The 25,060-nt window shown below is 45.0% G+C and overlaps 1 protein-coding gene across 1 annotated transcript in view; it reads left to right on the forward strand.

Moving 5' to 3' along the window:
• Prkar1b (protein kinase cAMP-dependent type I regulatory subunit beta) overlaps positions 1–25,060 on the forward strand; it is a 121,863-nt gene that overhangs the window by 3,582 nt on the left and 93,221 nt on the right. Inside the window, exons 3-4 of the mRNA XM_026405676.2 lie at positions 21,445–21,615; positions 24,907–24,998. Of these exons, the coding sequence (XP_026261461.1) occupies positions 21,445–21,615; positions 24,907–24,998 (263 nt within the window). The remainder of the gene's footprint in view (positions 1–21,444; positions 21,616–24,906; positions 24,999–25,060) is intronic.

Here is a 25,060-nt window from a genome sequence, read left to right on the forward strand (position 1 = left end):
ATCTCAAACCACACTTTGTCATGCTGGTGTCACTTGCTTGGTTTGCTCACACGTGATCCCCAGCCAGGTTGCCAGCCCCACAGGACATTAGTTTGAGGCATGATTGGATGCAGGAGTCCACCAGGAGACCCAAGGCTGGGCCAGAGTCCTGGCTCTGGCCTGTAGACATTTTTGGTTGCTACACTGGGGGTGGGCTTGGCCAGCCAGTTGTTATCCAGTAGGTAGAGGTTAGGAATGGGAGCAAGACAATCCTTATGACAAGGAATTATATGACCCCAAATTCCAGTGGTGCCGAGACTGAGAAACTCTAGAATCAAGTGGGTGAGGAACTCAAGATCACCAGCATGTAGGGGGGCAGGACCCAGTGGTGGCAAGATTTGGAGAGCTGAAGGTCAGGGGCGAAGCCAAGTTTCTGGCCTGACAAGGAGGACACAGAAGGGAACTAGGTGAGTATGAGTTTGGAGCTCAGTGGGTCACCTAACAGGGAATCCCAAGGGTAGCTGGAGCTCCTAGTGGGAAAGTGTCTGAGATAGAGGGCAGTAGAAGCCAGGGGGGGCCGCAGTTGGTGTGAGGCTGAGGTGATGGGGTCCAGGTAGGGGGGAGGGGTATGTCCGCTGGCAGATTGAACCTGGCAATGAGAAAAGTAGCTTGGAACTTCAGTCTTGGTTGGGCAGAGCCACTGGGTAGAGGGTGCACTGTTGGGTAGGAAGGGACAGGACCGAGTGTGGAAGATCCAGGCTTCTTGTTCTGGATGTGATGTTTGAGCTATTAAGGGGCAGCTGACTGTGAGATGGGCGCTTATGGGCAGGACTGGGGACAGGGTGGAAGATTAATTGAGACACTTGCCCTGGATTTCCTGCCTGACAGGTGAGGGCTGAAGTGTGAATGGGGTTGGGTGCCTTTCCAGAGTGAGGTGGCCACGGGACCTTGTTTTGGCCCTGGTTCCACATTGATGATGTGCCCACCAGAAATTGAGTGTACCTTTTGGAAATGCCTGGAGCCAGAAATGTTTGAGATTTGGGATGTTTGGACCCAAATTGCTCTTATTTATTTATTATTTATTTCTTACATACATGACAATAGTGGAATGCAATACAATCATAATTCAAATTGCTCATATTTAACAATAAGGGAATTACATGAGTCCTTTTCTGACCATGGTTGCTGGTGGCTGCTGCAAAGTACAATAGTAAAAAAAAAATTACATTCCCTAAAATTACCCACAGACATATGCATCTGTGCATTTATACTGCATAGCACAAAAAGGTCTCCAGAGAACTTACATTACTTAGTAATGTAATTTTTTGTAACTATTTAGTTTGCACTGGTTGACTTAGGAACGACCATAGAGGGGGCAGCTTAAAGAAATTTCCCCTTTCACAGTACAGAAGGGTAGAAGTGTAAGATCAAGAACAAGGCATTCGCAGAGCTGGCTCCTTTGGAGGGCTGTGCAGCGGTCTCTTCCAGACCTTTCTCCAGCTTTTTTTTTTTTTTCCGTGGTTGCTGGCAGTCTTTGGTGATCCTTGGATTAAAGAGAATCTTCCGTGCCGCTGACTTTATCTTCACAAAGCATTTTCCTGTCTCTGTGTCCAAAGTGTCCCGTTTTATGAGGCTACTGGAATAGAGCCATCCTAATGACTCATTTTAACTCAGTGACCTCTGGAATACAGTCTCCAGGGAAGGTCGCATGCTAAGGCCTTGGGGTAAGGACTCCGACATGTCTGTTCGGGGGAACACAGTTCACCCATCATGGCTACCTCTCCAGGCATCTTTCCAGAGCTTACCACCAATTCATTAGAAATATGTTACAGGTTGTCACCTGTGGTACAATTTCCCTTTTGTCAAAGGTAATGCCAACAATAGTGTATTTATGTGCAAAAGAGAAATCCAAGGGCATACATCCAAACTCCCACAAGGCAGGGCTTATTTTGGCTTTCTTTTTCTGCAATAGCTGGTAAGTTCAGGCTTTTGAGGTGTTTTGTGAATGTCTGAAATCATATGCCCATTTTTGTGTGTGGGTGCATTTTATGTAGGAGAATGTCCTTTTGCTGTCAGATCAAGCGGATCTGAGATGCCAAAGTGAACAGCACCCAAGAGAGCCGTAAAATCCCTCAGGAATCCCACTTCACAAGAAATGTCTCCAGCCGATGAGAAGCAGTGGGAGAGAACCAGGAAACTCATCTACTCCTGGCTAGGGCTGCAGCCCCACAGGGACAGTCAACGCCCGAGCCACCCACTCCTGCTCTTCCCCTTAAGGTCAACCGGGCAGAGCTGTAGGCAGGAGCAGGAGGGATGGAGGTTTTTCTCAGCTTTTATCACAAGCAAGGTGCATATCTGTGAGATTGATGAAGCTGCCTCTCACAGCCCAGCAGGATGGCCAGGCCTCCGTGTCCTGCCCAAGTCAGTCCAGCCAGGCACCTGACGCTCAGGCTATGGCCAGTGAACTCTTCACCTCTGGCCATTTAAGAAGGTCCAGTTATTTTATGGTGGAGACTTAAGGAGTAAAATTTTTTTTATTCAATGGCAAAACACAGCCCTGGAACTTTCCCACCATGATGGGGGCTTTCTGAAGATTGCATAAGATGATAAAGTCATCAGTCTTTTTAATATTGAATTTTAAACGCTATAGAAAAAAAGATCCCTCCATAAAACTCATGGGTTCCTCACCTCTTGTACACTGGCCTTAAGTTCTCTGGGGACCTGTTTTTGCTTTGCAGTATAAATGTACAGATGCATATGTCTGTGGGTAACTTTAGGGAATGTAATTTGTTACTATTGTTCTTTGCAGTAGTATTTATTTATTTTAGTTGTTGATGGACCTTTATTTTATTTATTTGTATGTGGTGCTAAGAATTGAACCCAGTGTCTCACACATGCTAGGCAAGTGCTCTACCACTGAGCCACAACCCCAGCCCCTGCAGAAGTATATTTTATTGTTGTAAAATATACAGTGCCATTGACCATTTTGGCTTCACAGATTGAATACATTGAGTACATTCATATCATTATGCTTCCTTTTTAGTAGCCTGAACCACCATGTCAGATTGCTATGAAACATTCCATGTGGGCTGCATCATGATTTTCATCTTCTTTTTGTTGGTGTCTGATTGATGGCTTCCAAAGGTTCTTTCCTTCACCATCATGCTGACGAACTGATTTAAAGGAAGCGTGTAGGTTCAGGTAGCTCAAGAACAGGCTCTGCAGCGCTCCATCCAGCCTGGAGTCCCTGCTTCCCCATGGAACATCTCCCAATGCTGGTTCAGCTGTGACTAAAAGATCTGACCAGAACAATTTTAGGGGAGGAAAAATTTGAGGGCTCACAATTTCAGAGGTCTCAGTCCCTAGAAGTCCAACACTGTTTCTGGGGCTGAACATCATGGCAGAAGAGTGTGGCAGAGGGAAGCAGCTCATATGGTGATCAGAAAGCAGAGAGGGAGAGAGGGAGGGAGGGAGGGAGGGAGGCAGGGAGAGAGAGAGAGAGAGAGAGAGAGAGAGAGAGAGAGAGAGAGCGCTCTTCTCTCCACTTGCCAGATACAAATATATACCCCAAAGCAACACCCCCAATTTCCACCTCCTCCAGCCATACCCTACCACTTTAGTTACCACTCAGTTAATCCCTGTCAGAGGATTGATTCACTGATTAATTAACTTAATTAATTAATTCACTGGTTAAGTCTCTCACAGCCCAATCATTTCTCCTCTGACCCTTCTTGCATTCATTGTCTCACACATGAACTTTTGGGGGATACTTCATATCCAAATCATAACATGCCTCGGGGATGGGGCTTACCTGGGAAGTCCCCTGAATTTGGAAACCATATGAAGTTCACTGAGATTCCTGGTGACCAGTGCTACAGATGCCATTCTGGTGGCATAAGCTGAATACCTTGGCTTCCTGGAGTCCCATGGTCTTGGAAGACATACTTGCATGGAATCCAACAGTTGTCCACTAGCACTCAGAAGACCCATACTCTGGGTTCTGAGAAGGCCAGGGGTACGCCAAGATGGGAGAGCTGTAGTTCTAGCCTTGAGGATAGCATTTGATACATGGGCAGATACAGGTGGTTGTCCAAGGGTGGTGAAGATGATCTGGAAGCATGTGTGCCATACATTGAAGCTAGGGGGCTGGCTTTGCCTTGGAGAGGATGGGCAGGGACACTTCACAGAGGAGGGCTTGAGTGGACATGATGACTATGTAACATTGGCCAGGAACGGGTAGAATGGAAGGGCTCTTTGTGCAGCAGAATAGCCTGTGCAGATCCCAGAGCTTGTGGGGTGGGGAGGGGTGAGCCTTTTGGGGCAGGTCATGGAAGGCCTGTGAGGCAGGGCTCTGTCCTAGTGGTGCTGGAGCCACAGAAGGATTTGACATGACCAGATGCCCTTTCTGTCTCTGTTGACAATAGTATGAATGACATTAGTTGCTTTTTTGTTTTTTAATATGTTGATTAAAAATAAAATTATTAAATAAAGCAAACACAAAATTTTAGCACTGGGTTTCAAGTTTACATAATCTCTCAGGTCTTTCGTAGACCATAATATGGTCTCAAAGGCTGTAGCTACAATCTCGACATTTTCTCTCATGCCTCAGTTTTACTTTATTTTATATTTTACATAATTATATAACATCTACATAGATGGAAAGGAGTTTGGCATGCATTTCAAGTTTTTCACCCAAAGGAAAGTGCACTCTTAAAAATAAAACTACTGCAAGGGAGTTTCACTTTCTACAAGAATTCTGCCCATTTATTTATTTTAATTTTTAAAATATTTTTTTAGTTGCAGTTGGACACAATACCTTTATTTATTTTTATGTGGTGATAAGGATCGAACCCAGGTCCTTGAACGTGCTAGGCAAGCACTCTACCGCTGAGCCACAACCTCAGCCCCTTATTTTGATTTTTATTAGTTCTTTTTACATGATAGTAAAATTCATTTTGATATATTTATACAAACACAGACTATATTTTATTCAAATTAGGACCCCAATCTTTCAGATGTGTAAGATGGTGGAATTCACTGTGGTGTACTCATATATGTACATAAGAAAATTATTTTGGATTCTCCACTGTTTTTTCTTTTCCTACCCCCATCTTCCCTTCATTCCCTTCTCTTCTATATCTCTTCTTCCAACCCCCCACCCCCATTGTGGGTTAGCTTCCACATATCAGTGAAAACATTTGACCTTTGGCTTTTTGGGACGGCTTATTTCACTTAGCGTGATAGTCTCCAGATCCTTCCATTTACTGGCAAGTGTCATAAAGTCATACCTCTTTATGGCTGAGTAATATTTCATTGTATACATACCACATTTTCTTTATTCCTTCATCTGTTGAAGCTCACTTAGGGTGGTTCTATAGCTTAGCTATTATGAATTGAGTTGCTTATTGATGTACTACAATTCGACACTGTAGTATGCTGATTTTAAATCTTTTGGATATATATTAAGGAGTTGGATAGCTGGATCAACTGGTGATTCCATTCCTAGTTTTTTGAGGAATCTCCATATTGCTTTCCAGAGTGGTTGCACCAATTTGCAGTACCACCAGCAATGTGTAAGTGTACCTTTCCTCCCACATCCTCACCAACATTTACTGTTACTGTAAAAATACAATTTGTTGTTGTAAAAATACAATTTTTGATAATTGCCATTCTGATTAGAGTGAGATGAAATCTCAGTGTAGTTTTAATTTGCATTTCTCTAATTGTTAGAGATGTTGAATATGTTTTCACATATTTGCTATTTGTATTTTTTTCTTCTGAGAAGTGTCTGTTCAGTTCCTTTGCCCATTTATTGATTAGGTTATTATCATTATTTTGATGTTAAGTTTTTAAAGTTATTTATATATCCTGGAAATTAATGCTCTATCTGAGTTGCAGGTGGCAAAGATTTTCTCCCATTCTATGGGGTCTCTATGTTCTTAATTTTTTTTTTTGCTGTGAAGAAGCTTTTTAGTTTGATACCATCCCATTTATTGATTATTGATTTTATTTCTTGTGCTTTAGGAGTCTTGTTAAGGAAGTCAGTTCCTGAGCTGATACTTTTTGAATTTTGAGCTAGCTTTGCCTTTCTGGGCCATTAGCTTATGTTAGAAAATCCTCTGTGTTAGATAATATAAGAACATGTACTGGGTTTTAGTTGCTAATGCATTCTTGAGGACTTTTGCACTATGTTCATGGAGGATGAGGTCTGTAGTTTTTTAAAAATATTTATTTTTTAGTTATAGGTGGACACAGAATCTTTTTTTATTATTTTTATATGGTGCTGAGGATCAAACCCCCAGTGCCTCACACATGCCAGGTGAGCGCTCTGCCTATTTATTTAATGATCTAATACCACATGGTGTCAGGATAATGCTGGTCTTACAAAGTGAGTTGGGGAGTCTTATTCTGGCTGGAAGAACCAGGAGAACCCTGGGTAGAATGGCATAACCTCTTCTGAGCCCTGAGTTTTCTTTGAAGGTTTTATAAATTTAAATTTCTTTAATAGAAGAAAAATAGGATAACAGTATAACCTATTTAGGTTATCCATTTCTTCCTGAGTTTTGGTAGTATGTGTCTTTCATAGAATTGGTCCAAGTAATTTAAGTTATTAAATTTATGGGGATAGATTTTTTTGATAACTTTAATTATCCTTTTAATGTCTATATTTGTATTCTTTCATTCCTGATGTTGGTAATTTGTGTCTTTTCTTGCTGATCAGTCTGGCTAGAAGCTTGTCAACTTTATGAACTTTTCCAAAGAAGTAGATTTTAGTTTCATTGGTTTTCTATATTTTTGCTCTTATTACTTTTTGCTTTGGGCTAAAGTTTCTTAAGGTGAAAATTTTGATTATTGATCTAAGACTTTAAAAAAAATTATTAGTTTTTTATGGACCTTTATTTATTTGTTTGTTTATATGTGGTGCTAAGAATCAAACCCATGGGCTGAAGTTGTGGCTCAGCGGTAGAGCACTCGCCTAGCATGTGCGTGGCCCGAGTTCAATCCTCAGCACCACATAAAAATAAATAAAATAAAGATATTGTGTTCAACTACAACTAAAAAATATTAAAAAAAAAAAAAAAGAATCAAACCCAGTGTCCCACACATGCCAGGCAAGTGCTCCACCAGTGAGCCACAATCCCAGCCCCTAAGACTTTTTTTTTTTTTTTTTGTACCAGGAATTGAATCCAGTGGCACTTAACCACTGAACTATATTCCCATTCCCCATCCCAGTTTATTTTTTTATTTGGAGAAACAGTGTCTTGCTAAGTTGCTTAGGGCTTTCCTAAGTTGCCGAGACTGGCTTTGAACTTGCAATCCTGCCTCTGCCTCCTGAGTCGCTGGGATCACAGGTGTGTGCAACTGTGCCCTGCTCCTACCGTTCTTTTCTAATGTAATGCTGTAGACACCCCACAGCTGTGGAACATTAGCTGCATCCCACAAATTTTGATATGCTGCATTGTTTCATTTTTTCTGTAGTACAAACATTTTCCTGTTGCCACCAAGATTTTTGTTTCATTGATTATTTTGAAGATTTTTTTTGTTTAATTTCTGAAAATGGGGGGAGCTTTTCAAATGCTTTTGTCACCCAGTTCTGGCTCAGTTCCATCCTGGTGAGTTGTGCACTTCTCCCTTCTGAATTTGTTAAGGTGTGTTTAATGACAGATAAGATGCTTGTTTTGGCGAGTACTCCAGGTAATCCTGCTGCAGTTGGGAGGAGCAGTGTCAATGTTGATGCTCCAATGGCAGGCATCTTCTGTCCCTGGCTTTCTGTCCCCTTGTTCTGTTACCACAGAAGCACTGAGATGAATAGCTATAATTGCACACTTATCTAGTTCTCTCTTTAACTCGACCAGCTTTGCTCCATGGATTTTGAAGCTCTGTGATCAGTTCCTCTCTGCTGCTGTTAGGTTTCCTTTGTGTACTTTGTCTGACATGAGGACAGCTGCACATGCTTTCTTTTAATTAGGATTTTCATGGCTCATGTTTTCCCATCCTTTTACTGTAGCTTTACCAGTAAAGAGTCTCTTATTGACAGCAAATGGTTGGTTTAAATTTTTTTTTTTTAACCAATCTGACAATTCCTGTCTTGTAATTGGTGTGTTTAGACAATTTATGTTTTTTTAAAAAAGAAATAATATTTCTTACTCTACATACACATACATATACATACATATTACCTCACTTATTGTATTTAACGGAATTACTGTTATGGTTGGATTTTTTAAAAAAATGAATTATTTTTCTATTTGTCTTGTGTTTTTTTCCCTCTTGTTCCTCTTTTTCTGCCTTTATTCTTTGATTATTTTTAGTATTGAATTTTAATTTATTTGCTGTCTTTTTAAAGTTATTGCTCTAGAACGTACAATAATTGTAAGTAACTCCTTGACTGTCTTAATTATTTTTTTACCATTTCCAGTAAAGCATGCGAGCATTGTACCCTAGAGCCCCACTCTCCGTTATTATAATTGTCATATATATATTACATCAACATACATTGAACCCTCATTATAATTTTTACTTTTAATGCATATTTTAAATCATTTGAGAGGGGAGAACCATCTAGTCTATGTGCCCAGGATCTTCCATCTCTCCTCCTTCATTCCCAAAGTTCCGTCTGAACTTGATTTGGACGTGGATTTGGGGGGATTCTGTGTATAGATCAGCTTACTGTCACTGTGACAAAATACCTGAAACAATTTAAGAGGAGGAAAGGTTTATTTTGGCTGACGGGGGTCAGAGGTTTTACCTATGGTCTCCTGGCTGTGTTGTTTGCAGGCCTGTGGTAAGGGAGCATAGCATATGGTGGAGCTGAGCTGCTCACCTCAAGATGGCTGGGAAGGAGAGAGACAGAGAGAGAGAAGGGCCGGGAAGGCAAGATGTCCCTTTCAAGTGACCCAATTCCTCAAGCTAGGCCCCACCTCCTACAGTTTTCGCCACCTTCCTAGCCTGTTAATTTATGAATCCATTGATGGCCTCATGCACTGATGAGGCCATGATCCAGTCACCTCCGGCAGACCCCACCTCTGAATACTACAGTCTTGAGGACCAAGCCCTCAGCATATGAACTTCCAGATCCAGAGCTTCCAGATCCAAACTCCAACACTATTCCAGCCCTGACAGTATCCAACCTGAGAAGTCAGATGTAGAGCAATGGAGAAAGATGAAGGATGAAGAAATAATTTATAAAAATAAAAGCAGAAAAGCTAAGGAATCAAAGAAATAGTAGCAGTGAAATCAAACCCTGACTCCTCAAGGAGATTAATGAAGCAGACAAAGGTCTGATGTGCCTTCCAGGTTAGGGAGAGGCGGCATAAACTTGTCTTGAGCTCAGATGAGGAAGGAGCAAGCACATTTCTGAGCAGGGCTGGCAGGGAGCGTCATCTGGGAGATCCTCCCTGCTTCCTCCTTTCCAAGGCTGGTCCAGGGGCCTCTTCTTTGCCTTTTCCTCTATTCTCCCTGTTAGGCCTGGTATACATTTGGTGTTCAATAAATGACTAGAGACTGTTTTTCTCTTATACATTTCCCACTGAATGGCTGAGTACTCCCTGGGCCAGTCCTTTACCCTCTCTGGTCCTCAGTTGCCCACTTATTCTGGTTTCTTTAGAGGATGCTACACCCCTGAGCTCAGCTCATAATTCCTGCCTGGGGCTGGTGACCCTGGGACCCTCTCTTGGAGGCCTAGGTCTTCAGATGCCACAACCACCCTCTTAGGACTTGGGGCTTCAGGGTGCAGATGGGCAGTATTGGGAGGGTACATAGAGCTTCTCCCTGGAGATGGGCCAGAAATGCTGCTCATGCTTGCCTGGTGGGGTGGGTGCCTGAGGAAGCCATGCTGCTGAAATCACTTTTCCTCCTTTGGGTGTGGGAGTCCAGTGCTGAGGAGGCGGTTGGCTTGATAAACTGCCTCTTTGAATCCCTATTGGTGGGAGAGGGCAGACTGCAGCCTTAGGGCCAGGGAAGTGGACAGTCAGGCAGGACTTTGGAAAGTCACCAGCCCCAGCCATGGGGGTTTCTCATGAGGACAAACTAGGTTCCAGAAAATCTCTGAGATTCTAGTCCCCACCTGAATGGCTTTCTTTCGGCTGAAGTCTGCATTCTATCCCTTGTGTAGGAAAAATGTTGTCAGAAGAAAAGGAGGGACATCTTTACAGCCCATGACATTGACTGACCTTAGGGCAGGAAGGGGACAATCCCTGGGCTGTTGTTCCTCGATTCAGGGGCAAATTCTGGCCACCGAGCTTTCTGGAAACCCCTCTGGAAACTGGTTCCCACACTTTCAGTATAAAGATTCCTTTGGCTAGAAAAGCCTGTCCTGACCTGATGACCTTGACTGTCCCTCACTCCAGACAATTCATCAGCATGAAAACAGAGACAGGAAGGGGGAATCTGAGAAATGAGAGGTTTTCCTGGAATTCCACGGAGGGAAAGGAAAGGGATACCAGCAGAGATAATGGACAGGCATTTGTGGGAGGCAGAACAGGGAGAGGAGCCCTGTGGTGGCCGGGGAGGCGCCCTGGCTCCAACCCTGCCCGTTTCTTCCTGTGGCCTCCTGAAGTGGCCTCTGTGTTTCAGACCACCTGTATCCTGCCCAGTTTGACCCTGTGCCTGCTGAAGATGGAAAATCATTTCCATGCCAGGTCAGGCGATGCCCATCCTTCTCAGAAAACAGACCCTGACTGCTGCTGTCTGGAAGAAAACAGCCTTGGTTCCCCCAAGGAGGGACCTGGGATCCCCACCCAATGAAAGAGTATGGGCCACATGCTCCTTTGTGACATGGGCCACTTGGGACACCAACAGCTAGAGCTCTTTTGTGTCCAGTGGGTGTGGGTCTGACAGCCTGGTAGATAATTGTGAGCTCAGACTCAGGTGCATAATCTAGACTCTAGAAGGAAATTCCTTGAGATCCTGGCCTTCCCACTGGGATCCTTCCTGGCTTTATCACCAAGAAGGTCTTTGTGATTTATAAAGGCCCACATCACCCATGGCTGGCCTTTCAAGGCTTCCTCTGTCCTTGGATGTTGTTAGGGGCCATCCTGCTTCCTCGCTGCCACCTTCAATTCTGAGCCCACTCTACCTGCCTATTGCAGAGACTCTGGGGAAAACTGAGTGGTACCTTTGGTCATGACACCAGGCTCAAACCCCTGTATTGACCTGTCATTCATTTGTTCATTTTTTTTTTTTTTTCCAAGTGGTGCCTACAGTAAGTACATCTGACATCGAGGCTCTGGGATGGAGTTGGGATCACAGTCCAGAGAGTAAAGCACTCAAGCCACAAATCATTTTGTCTCTGCCCCAGGGCCACAGCTTCAGTTCCCTGTGGGACATTCGCATGTCTGGGCCTCATTGTCACCTCCGAGTCAGTGTGTCCAAAAACCCAACTCATGTTGACCATATTAAAAACAAAAACCAAGCAGAAAATATCCAAACTCCACAGAGTGGAAGACAGGTATTCAAAGCAGGAGGGTCCTCAGCACACAAAGATGGAAACAGCCTAGATGTGCATCAGTGGACAAATGATCCCTCCCAACAATAAGAGCATTATTTGGCCACAAAAGGGAATGAAGCTCTGACACATGCTCTGATGTAGATGGGCTTTTGGAACATGGTGCTGAGTGAAAGAAGCCAGATGGAGGGCTGAGGTTGTGGCTCAGGGGTAGAGTGCTTGCCTAGCATGTGTGAGGCCCTGGGTTCGATTCTCAGCACCACATAGAAATAAATAAAGGTCCATTGACAACTTTTAAAAAAAATAAAGCCAGATGCAGAGGCCACAGGCACCATTCATATGAAATTCCAGAACGGCAAAACCACAGCAACAGGAAGCAGATCAGCAGCTGCTTGGGGCCGGAGGTGGTGGTGGCTGATGGACTCCTTTGAGGGATGAGGGTGTCTTGGAGCTGGATAAAAATGATGGTCACAGTCTTGTGAATGTACTTTTTTTTTTTTTGGTACCAGGGGTGCTGGGCCACATAGCCAGCCCCTTTAATTTTTTTCTTTAGACAGGGTCTTGCTTAGTTGCTTCGAGTCTCATCAAATTGCTGAGGCTGGCCTTGAACTTGATCCTCCTGCCTCAGGCTCTTGAGTCGCTGGAATTACAGATGTGCATCATGATGCCAGGCTTGTGAATGCACCTAATGCCACTATGTTGTATTCTTTAAAATGGTTGTTGATTTTGTATCATGTGAATTTTGCCATAATAATAATAATAATAATAATAATAATACTCACTCACCTGCTCAGTGGAGGCATCTGCCAGGCTCCTGTTTCCTCCCCTGGGACATCTGAGCCAAGTGTGAGGCTGCTCTGGCAGATCAAGCTCTTCCCCCTCTGCCCTTGTCCTGGCCATGCCCTTGTCACCTCCTGCATCTGCCTTCGCTGCTGTCCCTTTCAGGATGAGTGTGAGCTGCCTAAAACTACTGTGGGCACAGGAGCAGACTTGTCTGTGCATTTTTCCCCCCAGGCACTGCGAAGCCTTGTGAGAATGGAACAGTGTTCGGCATCGGACCTTTCTCAACTCTCCAGCCCAGGTTTCATGCTTCTGTGATGACTGTTGCCACCATTAGTATTTTTAATCACTTCCCAAAGTGAAGGCCCAGCATCTCTTACTTGCAGTGTAACTTGTGTTTCTGGTTAGCATCCGGTTTGTGTAGGAATGGAGATGGTAGATGTGACAGTTTCTGTGAAAGATCGCTAATGAATGAAAGAACACAGACTTGCAATAACATCTCGAAAGTCGTCATTGACCTCTGCCTCCTGGTGACTGGAAATGGGGAGATCTATGAAAAAGTGATGTATGGTTCAAGGCGGGGCAGTGTTTATGCAAAGCCCAGAGATTATGATGTGGCTGGTTGTCATGGCAACAGAAGATGCAGTATGTGCTTGACTAGCTCTGGAGCCCTGCTCTCCTGAGGCAAGCTGGAGGTGGCCCCAACATGGCACCCTTGGTGCTCCTCCCCAGGCCGTGTCCGTGAGTGCCACCCTGAGAGTAAAGTGCAGAGACATCAGGCATGTAGTAGCTCCCAACTGGGAGAACTATGTGCATTTCAGCACATGAGGAAGCTTGAAGCTTCTGTCAGTAAAGATGGTGTAGGTCAAAGGCTTTGTAGAAATGAATCACCTGATAATGCTCAGTGGTCATCTTCATGACTTTCCTGGGCAGGCTGGAGGGTATGATCTGGAAGCCCAGGTGGAATCTTCACCCAAGGGGAAGGAATGTGGATGCTTTTCATCACAGCCACCATCCTCACCCCACTGGCAAAGAAGTGACTTGGAACCCCATTCTTTTCTTTCTTTTTTAAAATTTTTTAAATTGATTTTTTAAAAAATAAATGACAGCAGAATGCATTATAAATTTTATTACACATATACAGCACATTTTTCATATCTCTGGTTGTATATAAAGTATGTTCACACCAATTCGTGTCTTCATACATGTACTTTGGATAATGATGCCCATCACATTCCACCGTCATTGCTAATCCCCTGCCCACCTCTCTTCCCCTCCTACCCCTCTGCCCTATCTAGAGTTCGTCTGTTCCTCCCACCCTCCCCCTCCCTACCCCACTATGTATGAGTCAGCCTCCTTATATCAGAGAAAACATTTGGCATTTGTATTTTTGGGATTGGCTTACTTCACTTAGCATTATCTTCTTCAATGCCATCCATTTACCTGCAAATGCCATGATTTTATTCTCTTTATTGCTGATTAATATTCCATTGTATATATATATATGCCACTTTTTAATCCATTCATCCACTGAAGGGCATCTAGGTTGGTTCCACAGTTTAGCTATTGTGAATTGTGCTGCTATAAACATTGATGTGGCTGTGTCCCTGTAGTATGCTGCTTTTAAGTCCTTTGAGTATAGACTGAGGAGAGGGATAGCTGGGTGAAATGGTGTGGAACCCCATTATTTTCTAGAGGAAGATCAGCCATTGTTAGTCTTGGCAGTGCCTGGCTTGGTTTTGCCCTGATTTGCATATCTGTTTCACTGGGTTGAATCCGTTGTCATCTTTCATTTTGGGATGGGCCCCATGACCACTGGGTTGGATATGTGACGGACATGTAGAGGGGGGGTTGTAATAAAGACAGTTCATCCAAAGTTGTGCTGTCAACATGGCCTGGACATGTGTCTTCTGGACATCCTGTAACACTCTTTGCAGAGTTTGATAGATGACAGTCTTGCCCAAGGAGACTGCCTTTCAGGGGTACAGCAAGTGGAGGACGTCATTTCTGGGATTTGTTATTTATTTTGGTGGTTTTAGTGGTATTTATGTCTGCCCAATGGCAAAAAATAATGTTTTATTTTCATTTAGGCATGATTGTTCCTTTCCGTTTATTTGTGTTGCATTAGCATTATAACAGCAACAGTCGAAGGGACTTCACAACTTGGCTTTTGGTACTCAGCACTCTGCATTCTTTCATATATAGAGGCTCCCTTCTCCGTGTGTGTGTGTGTGTGTGTGTGTGTGTGTGTGTGTTAAAGTCTAGATATATCAGCTGGGTGCAGTGGTCCATGTCCCAGCAGCTTGGGAGGCTGAGGCAGGACGATCAAGAGTTCAGAGCCAGCCTCAGCAACTTAATGAGGCCCTAAGCAACTCAGTGAGACTCTGTCTTTAAATAAAAAATACACACACACACACACACACACACAACCACCTGGGGATGTGGCTTAGTGGTTAAGTACCCCTGGGTTCAATCCCCCCCAAAAGTCTAGATGTCAGGCAAGAGAAGGAAAGCATTTGCAATTTTCTGGGCTGAGTTATTCTGTGACTTTCAAAATGATACTCTAAAAATTTTTTAAATGCATTCATTCATTAAAAAAATATTAGTTGTAGATGGACACAACATCTTTATTTTATTTATTTATTTTTATGTGATGCTGAGGATCAAACCCAGTGCCTTACACATGCTAGGTAAGCACTCTACCATTGAGCCACAACCCCAGCCCCCATTCATTCATTTTAAAAGCATCTTTCCAATGTAGGCACTGAATTAAGGGCTGGAGATTTTACAGTGAGTGAAGCTTGTATCTAGGGAGGGAGAGAGTGGTCAAAATATGTTCTGTGGAGCAGGCCACGATTAGCTTGCTGCAGGTGCCATGAGAACAGGAACATAGGAGGTGAGGGGAAGCCATGTGGGGCAGGTGCTCTCCTGCACAAAGAAGGTGACATTTGGATGGAGACAGGAGATGGTGGCACCTGGGAATAGCAATCCTGGCAGGGGGATAGCAAGCACCAGGACAAGTATGGGGCTGTGGTGGGCTTGTCTGTCCATGGGATACTTTTTATTCTAACTCAGGTTGGAGGCCCTGGGAGGAATTAGCAGAGGTGAGACAAGATGTGTTGGGGCCCATGTGCATTTAGATCTGGCCGAGACATGCAGGCATTTTACGTGGCTGGAATGTGTTTGGGTCGACCACACACCTGCTCTTCTGTCTGACCTCTCCTTGCATCTCTGGGCTTCCCTGAGGGTTTGTTTTTTTTTTTTTTCCTGCCAACAAATCAGCTCTTAGTGTTTTCTGGAGCATGGGCCTGTCCGTCACGGATTATCTGTTTGTCTGAACATGTCCTTCTTTGCTTTCATTTGAAGGCATTTCCCCTGGGTGTGGAATCCCAGGTTGTCCACTATAAGTAGCAGCAGCAGCAGCACTTTGTTGAGGTCCCTGTCCTCCCTCATGTCTGTGAGCTGCCCTTGATGGATGCACGGGACTATTGAGGGTGTTACTTTAATCTCTGATGTCACTTTACGTTTTTCTCTTTTTGTTCCCTTTAGTTGGCCTGAAGTGTGGGAGTTTGTGCATGGGCTTGACCCTGTGGCCTGATGTTTATATATATGTTTCCAGAAACACTAAGATGTCTTTGCTTTGTCTATATTTTTCCCCCTAAAAGTTGAAAAATCAATAATCAGGGATATTGCAAAAATGCCTTTATCACTCACAAAAGGCAGGTTTTCTGGGCACAGAGGCCAGGTGGAACTGTGGTCCCTGGGGTACTTACAGCCCTGACCTGTCCCTGGAACATCTGTGGCCTCACTCACATCCCCATCTGGGCCCCCTGTCAAGCAGTCTGAGCTGATCTGATACTCAGTTCCCAGTAGGCAGCCTGACGCTTCTCCTGGGAGGACTTTTGGAAATTCTTATACCTGGAAATTCTCAGGATAGAATATTACAGAATATCCTTATTGACCAATCTGAACATTCTGTGGTCCTCTCAGCCATGACCCTCAAATTCAGGTTTGAGGATTTTCTCTCATTCAGGATAGAACTTTAAGTGATCAGATGTTGAAACTCTTGGACTATTTTTGTTAGATATTTTATTTTTTTTCTAACATGGTTTCTGTTTGTCTTTTTGGCTCTTTCCTTGGATAAAATATTCCCTGATTCATTTTCCTACTATTATATATATTTTTATACATATATTTTATATGCAATATAAATTATATTAATTAAGAATATAGCTGAGCTGTAGCTCAGTGGCAGAGCACTTGCCTAGCATGTGTGAGGGACTAGGTTCAATCCTTAGCACAACATAAATATAAACAAATAAAGGCATTCTGTCCATCTACAACTACAAAACATATTTTAAAAGAAAGAATACATGAGATGTGTATGTGCTTATATTATTTCTTTGTAAAGGAAGCTTCCATTTTTTTAAAAAAGATTTTTTTTAAGAGAGAGATTTTTTAAAAATATTTATTTATTTATTTTTTAGTTTTTGGCGGACACAACATCTTTGTTTGTATGTGGTGCTGAGGATCGAACCCGGGCCACACGCATGCCAGGCGAGCGCGCTACCGCTTGAGCCACATCCCCAGCCCAAGTTTCCATTTTTGTACTATTCTATTAATATCCAGTGGATAAAGTTATCTCTTCAAATCTCTCTGGGCAGTATATAAACAAGACTTTATTTTTTTTGAAATTGTCTTCTCTGTCCCAAATTTATTTTCTCCCAGGGCCATTTTTTTTCTTTTCATTTATCCTGGTCTTTATTCATATTGAATATTTTCCTCAATGTCAAGAAATCTTTGTTTACATTTAAGAATGAGTCAATACTCTTAGATTCTGATTAGATTAAAAACCCACCTTAAAAGTGGAGACTTGGGGAAGTTTCAACACTGACTGGGTATTTGATGATATTAAGGAATAAATATTAATTTTGGAGGGTGGTAATGGGTATTGTGGTTGTGTGTGTGTGTGTGTGTGTGTGTGTGTGTGTGTGGTGCTGGGGATTGCACCCAAGTCCTCACATGTGTTAGGCAAGTAATCTCTTGCTGAGCCTCCTTCAGCCCCTGTGGTTAGGTTTTTTTCTCCCACATGTTTTATTGGTGCATTAGAGTTATACGTAATGATGGGATTTGTTGTTACCTATTTGTATGTGTGCACAATATAACAATATATTTTGCCTATATCACCCCCTAGCTCCCCTCCAACCTCCTACCCTTTTGCATCTTTCCTCTACTGATCTCCCTTTGATTTTCATGAGACCATTTATCTTCCTTTTTCCTCTCTAGCTTCCACATATGCGAGACAACATACGACCCTAGACCTTCTGATTTCGCTTAATATCATGGTCTCTCGTCCCATCCATTTTCCTGCAAATTATATTATTTCATTTTTCTTTATGGCTCAATAAAACTCCATTGTGTATATAGACCACATGTTCTTTATCCATTCATCTGTTGATGGATAGGCTGGTTCCTTAATTTGGCTCAAATTGTGCTGCTCTATACATGAGTTTGCATGTACCAGTGTGGTAGGACGACTTTAATTCTTTAGGATAAATACTAAGGAGTGGGATAGCTACGTCATGCGGTGGTTCTGTGTCTAGCCTTTTGAGGAACCTCCATGTTGGTTTCCACAGTGGTTTTACTAATTACAATCCCACCAACAGTGTAAAATTGTTTGTGGTTATGGGTTAGTGATACATATTGAAGTATTTAGTGAAATCACATAGTTTGTGAGATTTTCTCCAACAGTGTGAGTGTGAGTGTGTTTGTGTGTGTGTGTGTGTGTGTGTGTGTGAGAGAGAGAGAGAGAGAGAGAGAGAGGGGGGGGGGCGAGGGGAGGGAGGGAGGATGAGGTGGGAAGACTCGGGCTTCATTTTGATCATCATTGATATTGGGTGATGAGCACTTGATGATTCATTGTATTTTTCCTTTCATTTTTACATCTTCTTGAAATTTTCCACAATAAAAGGTAAGAAAGGGAACGGCAGGATGTCATGGGGGGCCGGCTGCTGGGCTTGGTGCTACCGGCTGACCTTCATGGCTTGTGCTCTACTTGTGGGTTTCCAGGGGCAAGTCCTTCCCCTTCCAGAGCCAGGGGACCTTTCATCTGCATGTCACACCCACCCCTGGACCTGCTGGCTGTTTCCAGGAACCCTTTGAAGCCTCTTGACACCTCTCCCATTTTCTTACTGGTGGCAGATTTATGTATGTGCATATTTTAAGGTTACTATCATTCCAGTGAGTGTCTGGAGGAAGAAGACGTGTGTGTCACCCACTTGCCATCTTCTTTCTGAGAGTCCCATAAAATATTTTTAAATGACTGCATTTAAAACTATGCACGTGGTGGTACCCTTAGGATTTCCTGGTTGGGCATTTGGACCCACAGGTGTATAAGGTGACAGTGAAATTGCTGATGGGGGTGTGTGCTGGCCAAGATCTGTCCCTGTGAGTGGGACAAGCTGTCTTTCCCTCTGCCAAGTAGAGGGGGGCTGACATGGATGGGTCCGAGCCTGACATGTGACAGAGGAATGAGGAAAGGTACTTGAGAACAATGATGGTTCAGAGACCAATGATCATTACCCGATTTGGTGCCAGCCAGGTTTGCTCTGGCCTATTTGGGAGTCATGGTACGTCTCCACCGCCCACAGGTCCGCAGTTGATTGGCATTTAGCAGGATCTCATACCACATGTCCTCCGTGAGACAGCCATGTTTTTGCCAGGAGGCTCTGGGGGGAACGGCTGTGGCTGCAGAAGGGCTGGGCCCTGCATGAGGTCAGGTGAGCAGGGAGGTCTCAGATGCTGGGTAGCTTTCTCTGCTTTGGGTTCTGGTGTGACCTCACCCTCCTGGGTCTTCACCCTGGCTGGGTGATTTGAAGTAGGTTAAATGTTTGGAAAAAATAAACAGTTTGCTCAAAGGGAGGGTGTTTGAAGTCAAGATAGGAGATTGATCTCACTGGCTGGTGCCTGTCCCTCCCAAGAGCCCCAGGATGTCTGGGCTCCTGGCACTGGATACCTCAGCATCTTCAGTCCTGCACCGGCAGGCTCTTGAGCCATCAGAAGGCATTAGTGGGTGGCTGCCAGGTTGACCTTGAGTCCTTCCACCACCTGACCTGTGAGACTGGGTCACCAAGCCCTGTGTCTGGTGCAAGACTTCATTGTGCTCCTAGAATAGCATGCGATTTAAAACTTACAAGTTGCTTATTTCTGGAATTTTCCTTTTATATTTTCAGAATGCACCTAGTGTAACTGTGGGTAAGACGGGTAAGACTGTAGTAGATCTCTTTATGGAGATCTTGCCACCACTCCCACCTGGGCAAAGCTCAGGGCAGAGTGGAACACGAGGGCTTGGGGCACAGGAAGGTGCTGCAGCCACCTGGTGCAGGGAGAGCTGAAGCGAAGGGGAGGGTCCTGGAGTGGTATCTGGAGAACCCAGAGCAACAGGATGTCAGAGAGGGTGAGAAGGGATCTCAGAGTCCACTGGGTGGCTCACGGGCTTGGTGGCTCAGGGCTGTGGGACTCCTGTGGCCTCTCCTGGCCTCCATATTCATGCATAAGGCTGGGGCAAGCGGCTTCCTCAACTGAAGCCCTTTGTGGAGGTCCAGGGGAGGATGCTCACTCACCACGGGCAGAATGACTTTGCATGACCTTGAGCAGGGCTGGCCTCTGCGGGGTGTAGCCTCCAGCTGTGTTGATCAGTAAGTTTTCCTCTCACGGTCATGGAGGCATGGAACCTGAGAATGAGGTGTCAGTAGGGCTGTGCTCCCTCCTGAGGCTCCAGGGGGAGGACCTTTTCTTGCTGCTTTCTGACTTCTGGTGGCCCCAGGTGTTCCTTGTCTCAAGAATTGTCACTCTGGGGCTGGGGATGTGGCTCAAGCGGTAGCACGCTCGCCTGGCATGCGTGCGGCCCGGGTTCGATCCTCAGCACCACATACAAACAATGTTGTGTCCACTGAAAACTAAAAAATAAAAATTAAAAAATTCTCTCTCTCTCTCTCTCTCTCAAAAAAAAAAAAAAAAAAAAGAATTGTCACTCTGATCTCTGCCTGTGTATTCATGTGGCTGCTTTTCTGTGTCTTTTCGACTTATTTCCTGTGTCTTATAAGGACATTACCATTGGGTTGAGGGCCCTTTCAAATTCTGGATGACCTCTTTTCAATTCTTGCCTTAGTCACAGCTACAGAAACCTGTTTCCTAATGAGGTCCTATTCTGAGGTTCTAGGTGAACATGAACACTCTTTAGACTGTGATGGTGGGGCACTGCAGTTTTTTTATTTTTGGGTGCTGGGGATTTAACCCAAGGGTGCTTTACTATTGTGCCACATCCCCAGCCCTTTTCTTTTTAATTTTGAGACAGAATCTTGCTGAGTTGCTGAGGGCCTTGCTAAGTTGTAGAGGCTGGCCTTGAATTTGCAATCCTCCTACCTCAGCCTCCTGAGCTGCTGGTACTACAGGCATGTGCCATTATACCCATCTGGCCCTGCAGTTTTAAATAAGTAGTAGGAGGCCTCAATGAGCAAGACCTGGAGATGGTGAGTGGGAGCCACGTGGAGATCTAGAGGAAGGGCATGCCAGCAGTCAGGATGGCAGGTACAAAGCCCTGAGATGAGAGCAGAATCCTCAGAGGGAGCAGCAGCTGGCTAGTGTGGCTAGAGCAGGGCGAGGCACCCACAGATACTTCCCAATGTTTATTGTGAGTCAGGTACCAGGGTATGGGATGAGCAGAGCCCCTTGTGGGGTCTCAGACACTGAATTGGTAGCCTCAGACTTGAGAGGTTGATACCAGGCATTTGGACTCACCCAACAGGCCCAGAGATGAACAGTGCTTACCGTGTGAATGAACAAGAAGTGGCCTGGGGTGAGGGCACTGTGGCTGGCGCAGTCTTCCAGCTTGGAACAGGTGGACTTGGAGATGCCCCTGAAGTCCATGCAGGAGCCAGAACCCAGGAGCGGGCTGGGGCCGCGTAGGTGTCTGAATTGGTCAGGGGATATATATGGCCAGTCTGGAGGAGACGTTCTTCAAGACTAGGAGTCGTCAGATGGAAGTCATCAAAGGTGCTTGAGGCAGGGGTTTCTGGCCGTGGTGATGGTGACCAGGAGCTTGTGAGATAAATGGTGGGTCCCTGTCCTTGTCCTTGGGACCCCTAGAGACCTTTCCTCCCATTTCAACAAATTCCTAGGGTTTGGCTATGTCCTGACCATGTTCTCGCCTCCTTTCCCCATTTCTTCTCCCCGTACAGGAAGAAAACAGGCAGATTCTGGCCCGGCAGAAGTCAAACTCGCAGCCAGAGTCCCACGATGAGGAGGTGTCGCCGACCCCCCCAAACCCCGTGGTGAAGGCCCGCCGCCGGCGAGGGGGTGTGAGCGCGGAGGTCTACACAGAGGAGGATGCAGTGTCCTACGTCAGGAAGGTGAGGGCTCAGCCTGGGGCTCTCACACACCAGATCCCCAGGGAACCCATGGTGCCTGGGGGCCCTGGTTTCCTATCTGATCACAGATGGGAGGGGAGACGTGGTCACCATCAGGATTGGAGTCACATCATCTCTACCAGCATGAACTGAGAGCGTGTTTATGGGTTGAACTTTTGGGGGAGTTGTCTGTTTTAGGATTCTGACCGGCTTAGGGAAGGACAAGACTCACCAGGGTGGCTGGAGGGACTATATGGTTCTGTCCTGCTGCAGGCCTCTGGTGTCTCCTTAGGACATTGATCCCGACATACCCAGGATCACCCTCATGACTTCATCAAAATGTTCCTGTCTCCAGAACCCTGGCTGAACTGGGGCCCAGATTCCTGTGCTCCTCTTCTGAAACAGTTCAGGGGCACAGAGGGTATAGGCAGCGCCACTACCCACCACCAGCACCTTCTTCATCTTGCAGAATGGAAGCTGTGCTCTCTGTGTGGTCTCCTTCCTAGTGCTTAATTCTTTATGATCAGATCACAAAAACTAGTAAAAGTATGATTTTTAAAATCCATCAGACACCTTCCATCCATGGTCCCCCCTCCAAAAAACAAACAAACAAAAAAACCCCCAAACCAAAAACTCCTCAGATCTGTAATCTAAGCACAAGAAAAAGCACAGACAATCCCAAGGTGGGGATGTGACCTGTATTCATCAAGCAGGGGACTTATTTTTTTTTTCTTTTTTTTTTTATTGGTTGTTCAAAACATTACAAAGCTCTTGACATATCATATTTCAAACATTAGTTTCAGGTGAGTTATGAACTCCCATTTTTACCCCAAATACAGATTGCAGAATCACATCGGTTACACATCCACATTTTTACATAATGCCATACTAGTAACTGTTGTATTCTGCTACCTTTCCTATCCCCTACTATCCCCCTCCCCCCATCTTCTCTTTCTATCCCATCTACTGCAATTCGTTTCTCTCCTTGTTTTTTTTTTCCAATTCCCCTCACAACCTCTTATATGTAGTTTTTTATAACAATGAGGGTCTCTTTCCATTTCCATGCAATTCCCCTTTTCTCTCCCTTTCCCTCCCACCTCGTGTCTCTGTTTAATGTTAATATTTTCTTCCTGTTCTTCCTCCCTGCTCTATTCTTAGTTGCTCTCATTATATCAAAGAAGACATTTGGTATTTGTTTTTTAGGGATTGGCTAGCTTCACTAAGCATAATCTGTTCTAGTGCCATCCATTTCCCTGCGAATTCCATGATTTTGTCATTTTTTAGTGCTGCGTAATACTCCATGGTGTATAAATACCACATTTTTTTGATCCATTCATCCATTGAAGGGAATCTGGGTTGGTTCCACAGTCGAGCTATTGTGAATTGTGCTGCTGTGAACATCGATGTGGCAGTATCCCAAGCAGGGGACTTATGAGGGATGTCACAGGCAAGAGGGGACGGAGGAGGCAGCACCACTGAATGTTGCTGGCCAGGGTCCCAAGGCAGGGGAAGGCCGTCTGAAAACTCAGGAAGTCAGAATCAGGGGTGGAGTTCAGCTACACATTGTGGACCAGGGCTGGTTCCAAAGTTGTGGCGAATGCACCTGGGTGAAGTCAGATGCCGATAGAAGGGGAACCCCGGGGGTGGTGTGGTGTCCAGTGCTGTCCTCACGACTTTTATGTGAGTAGAATCTGTTCCAAAATAAAAAAGATGCTTTTTAACACGTCTGCTAGAACTGTAGGGGCTCACGGGAACCTCGGTCCAGTCTCTCAGAGGCATCTCTCAAAGGGCTATGTGGTGTTGGACATCCTGTGCACCTGTCCCCGCCAAGCCTTCCAGGTCTGCACCACAAGCAGAGGCCTGCGTCGTAGCTGCTCATTGTTGGGGGGAGAGGGGGACGGCAGTGCTTTCCATTCTCTCAGGAACCCCTTGGTCAGCACATGGATCCAGAGCTCCTGCAGGTGGCTCTTGAATCCCCATGGGAGCAGAGGCCCAGGGTGCTGCTGATGCCTTCTTGCACTCCTGGCCCTGGCAGCCCAGATGTCTGCCTGCTCCATTTATCCCCTGTCTCTTCTCACTGTGTCCTTTCCTCCTCCCTGGTTCAGCATCACAGTGGGTACACTTCCAAGCACGACTGAGTTGTCTATTTAAGAAATATTTTTTGAGCCGTGTGCAGTGGCACACGCCTGTGATCCCAGTGGCTTGGGAGGCTGAGGCAGGAGGATTTCGAGTTCAAAGCCAGCCTCAGCAAAAGTGAGGCACTTAGCAACTCAGGGAGACCCTGTCTCTAAATAAAATACAAAATAGGGCTGGGGAGGGGGCTCAGTGGTCGAATGCCCCAGAGTTCAATTCCCCGTCCCTCTCCCAAATTTTTTTTGCTACTGGGGATTGAACCAGGGGCACTTTACCACTGAGCTGCATTCTTCAGCTCTTTTTTTGAGACAGGGTCTCACTAATTTGCTGAGCCTAGCCTCAAACTTAAAATCCTTCTGCCTCAGCTTCCTGAGTTACAGGTGGGTGCCATTGCATCCAGCAAGTTTTCTAATTTTTTTTTTTTTTAGCTTTTAAAATTTTAAACAACTGTTTATTCTTTTGTTTGTTTGTTTTTGCTACTGGGGATTGAACCCAGGGGTGCTTAACCACTGAGCCACATCCCCAGCCCTTTTTCTATTTTGAGATAGCGTCTCATTAAATTTCTTAGGGCTGAGGCTGGGGATGTAGCTCAGTTGGTAGATTGCTTGCCTCGCATGCACGAGGCCCTGGGTTCAATCTTCACCATAAATAAATAAATAAATAAATTAATTAATTAATTAAAAAAGTTGCTGAGGCTGGCTTTGAATTCTTGGTCCTTGTGTCTCACCTCCTGAGCTTCTGGGATTACAGGGGTGTGCCACTGTACCAAGCTGTGTTAGTTATCTTTTTAAAAATCCAGTGAAATGAATCAAGAAAAGACCATAACCTCACAACTGGATGTCATAGCACCTTCCAGGTGGCTTGAAAGTCCAGCAGAGCCAGTCAGCAATGATCCTAGATTCTAGATGGTGCCTGAGCCTCCTCTGGGGCCATTTTAGGTTCTTTATCTTTTATTTATTTTAAACAATTAAAAAAATTGTGACATACTCATCAAGTTACACACCGTGCCTTTTTGGAATCTTCTGAGAGCAGTCCCACATGAGAGGCTGAAGAGTTTGATTTCAAGCCATGTCACAGCCCCAGGGCCAAGCAGGAGTCTAAAGTCAACTCTGGCACCAGACCCTGTGCCCTGTCTCCTTACTCTCCTTGGCTTCCTTGCAGGTCATTCCCAAGGACTACAAGACCATGACTGCGCTGGCCAAAGCCATCTCTAAGAACGTGCTCTTTGCTCACCTGGACGACAATGAGAGAAGGTAGGTGTGGTGAAGGGCTCGGTCCCTCTCTTCTGCGGCAGCTGCTGTGGTCCCACACCTTA

Source organism: Urocitellus parryii, chromosome 9 (assembly GCF_045843805.1).
Source record: "Urocitellus parryii isolate mUroPar1 chromosome 9, mUroPar1.hap1, whole genome shotgun sequence".
NCBI classification, from domain to species: Eukaryota; Metazoa; Chordata; class Mammalia; order Rodentia; family Sciuridae; genus Urocitellus; species Urocitellus parryii.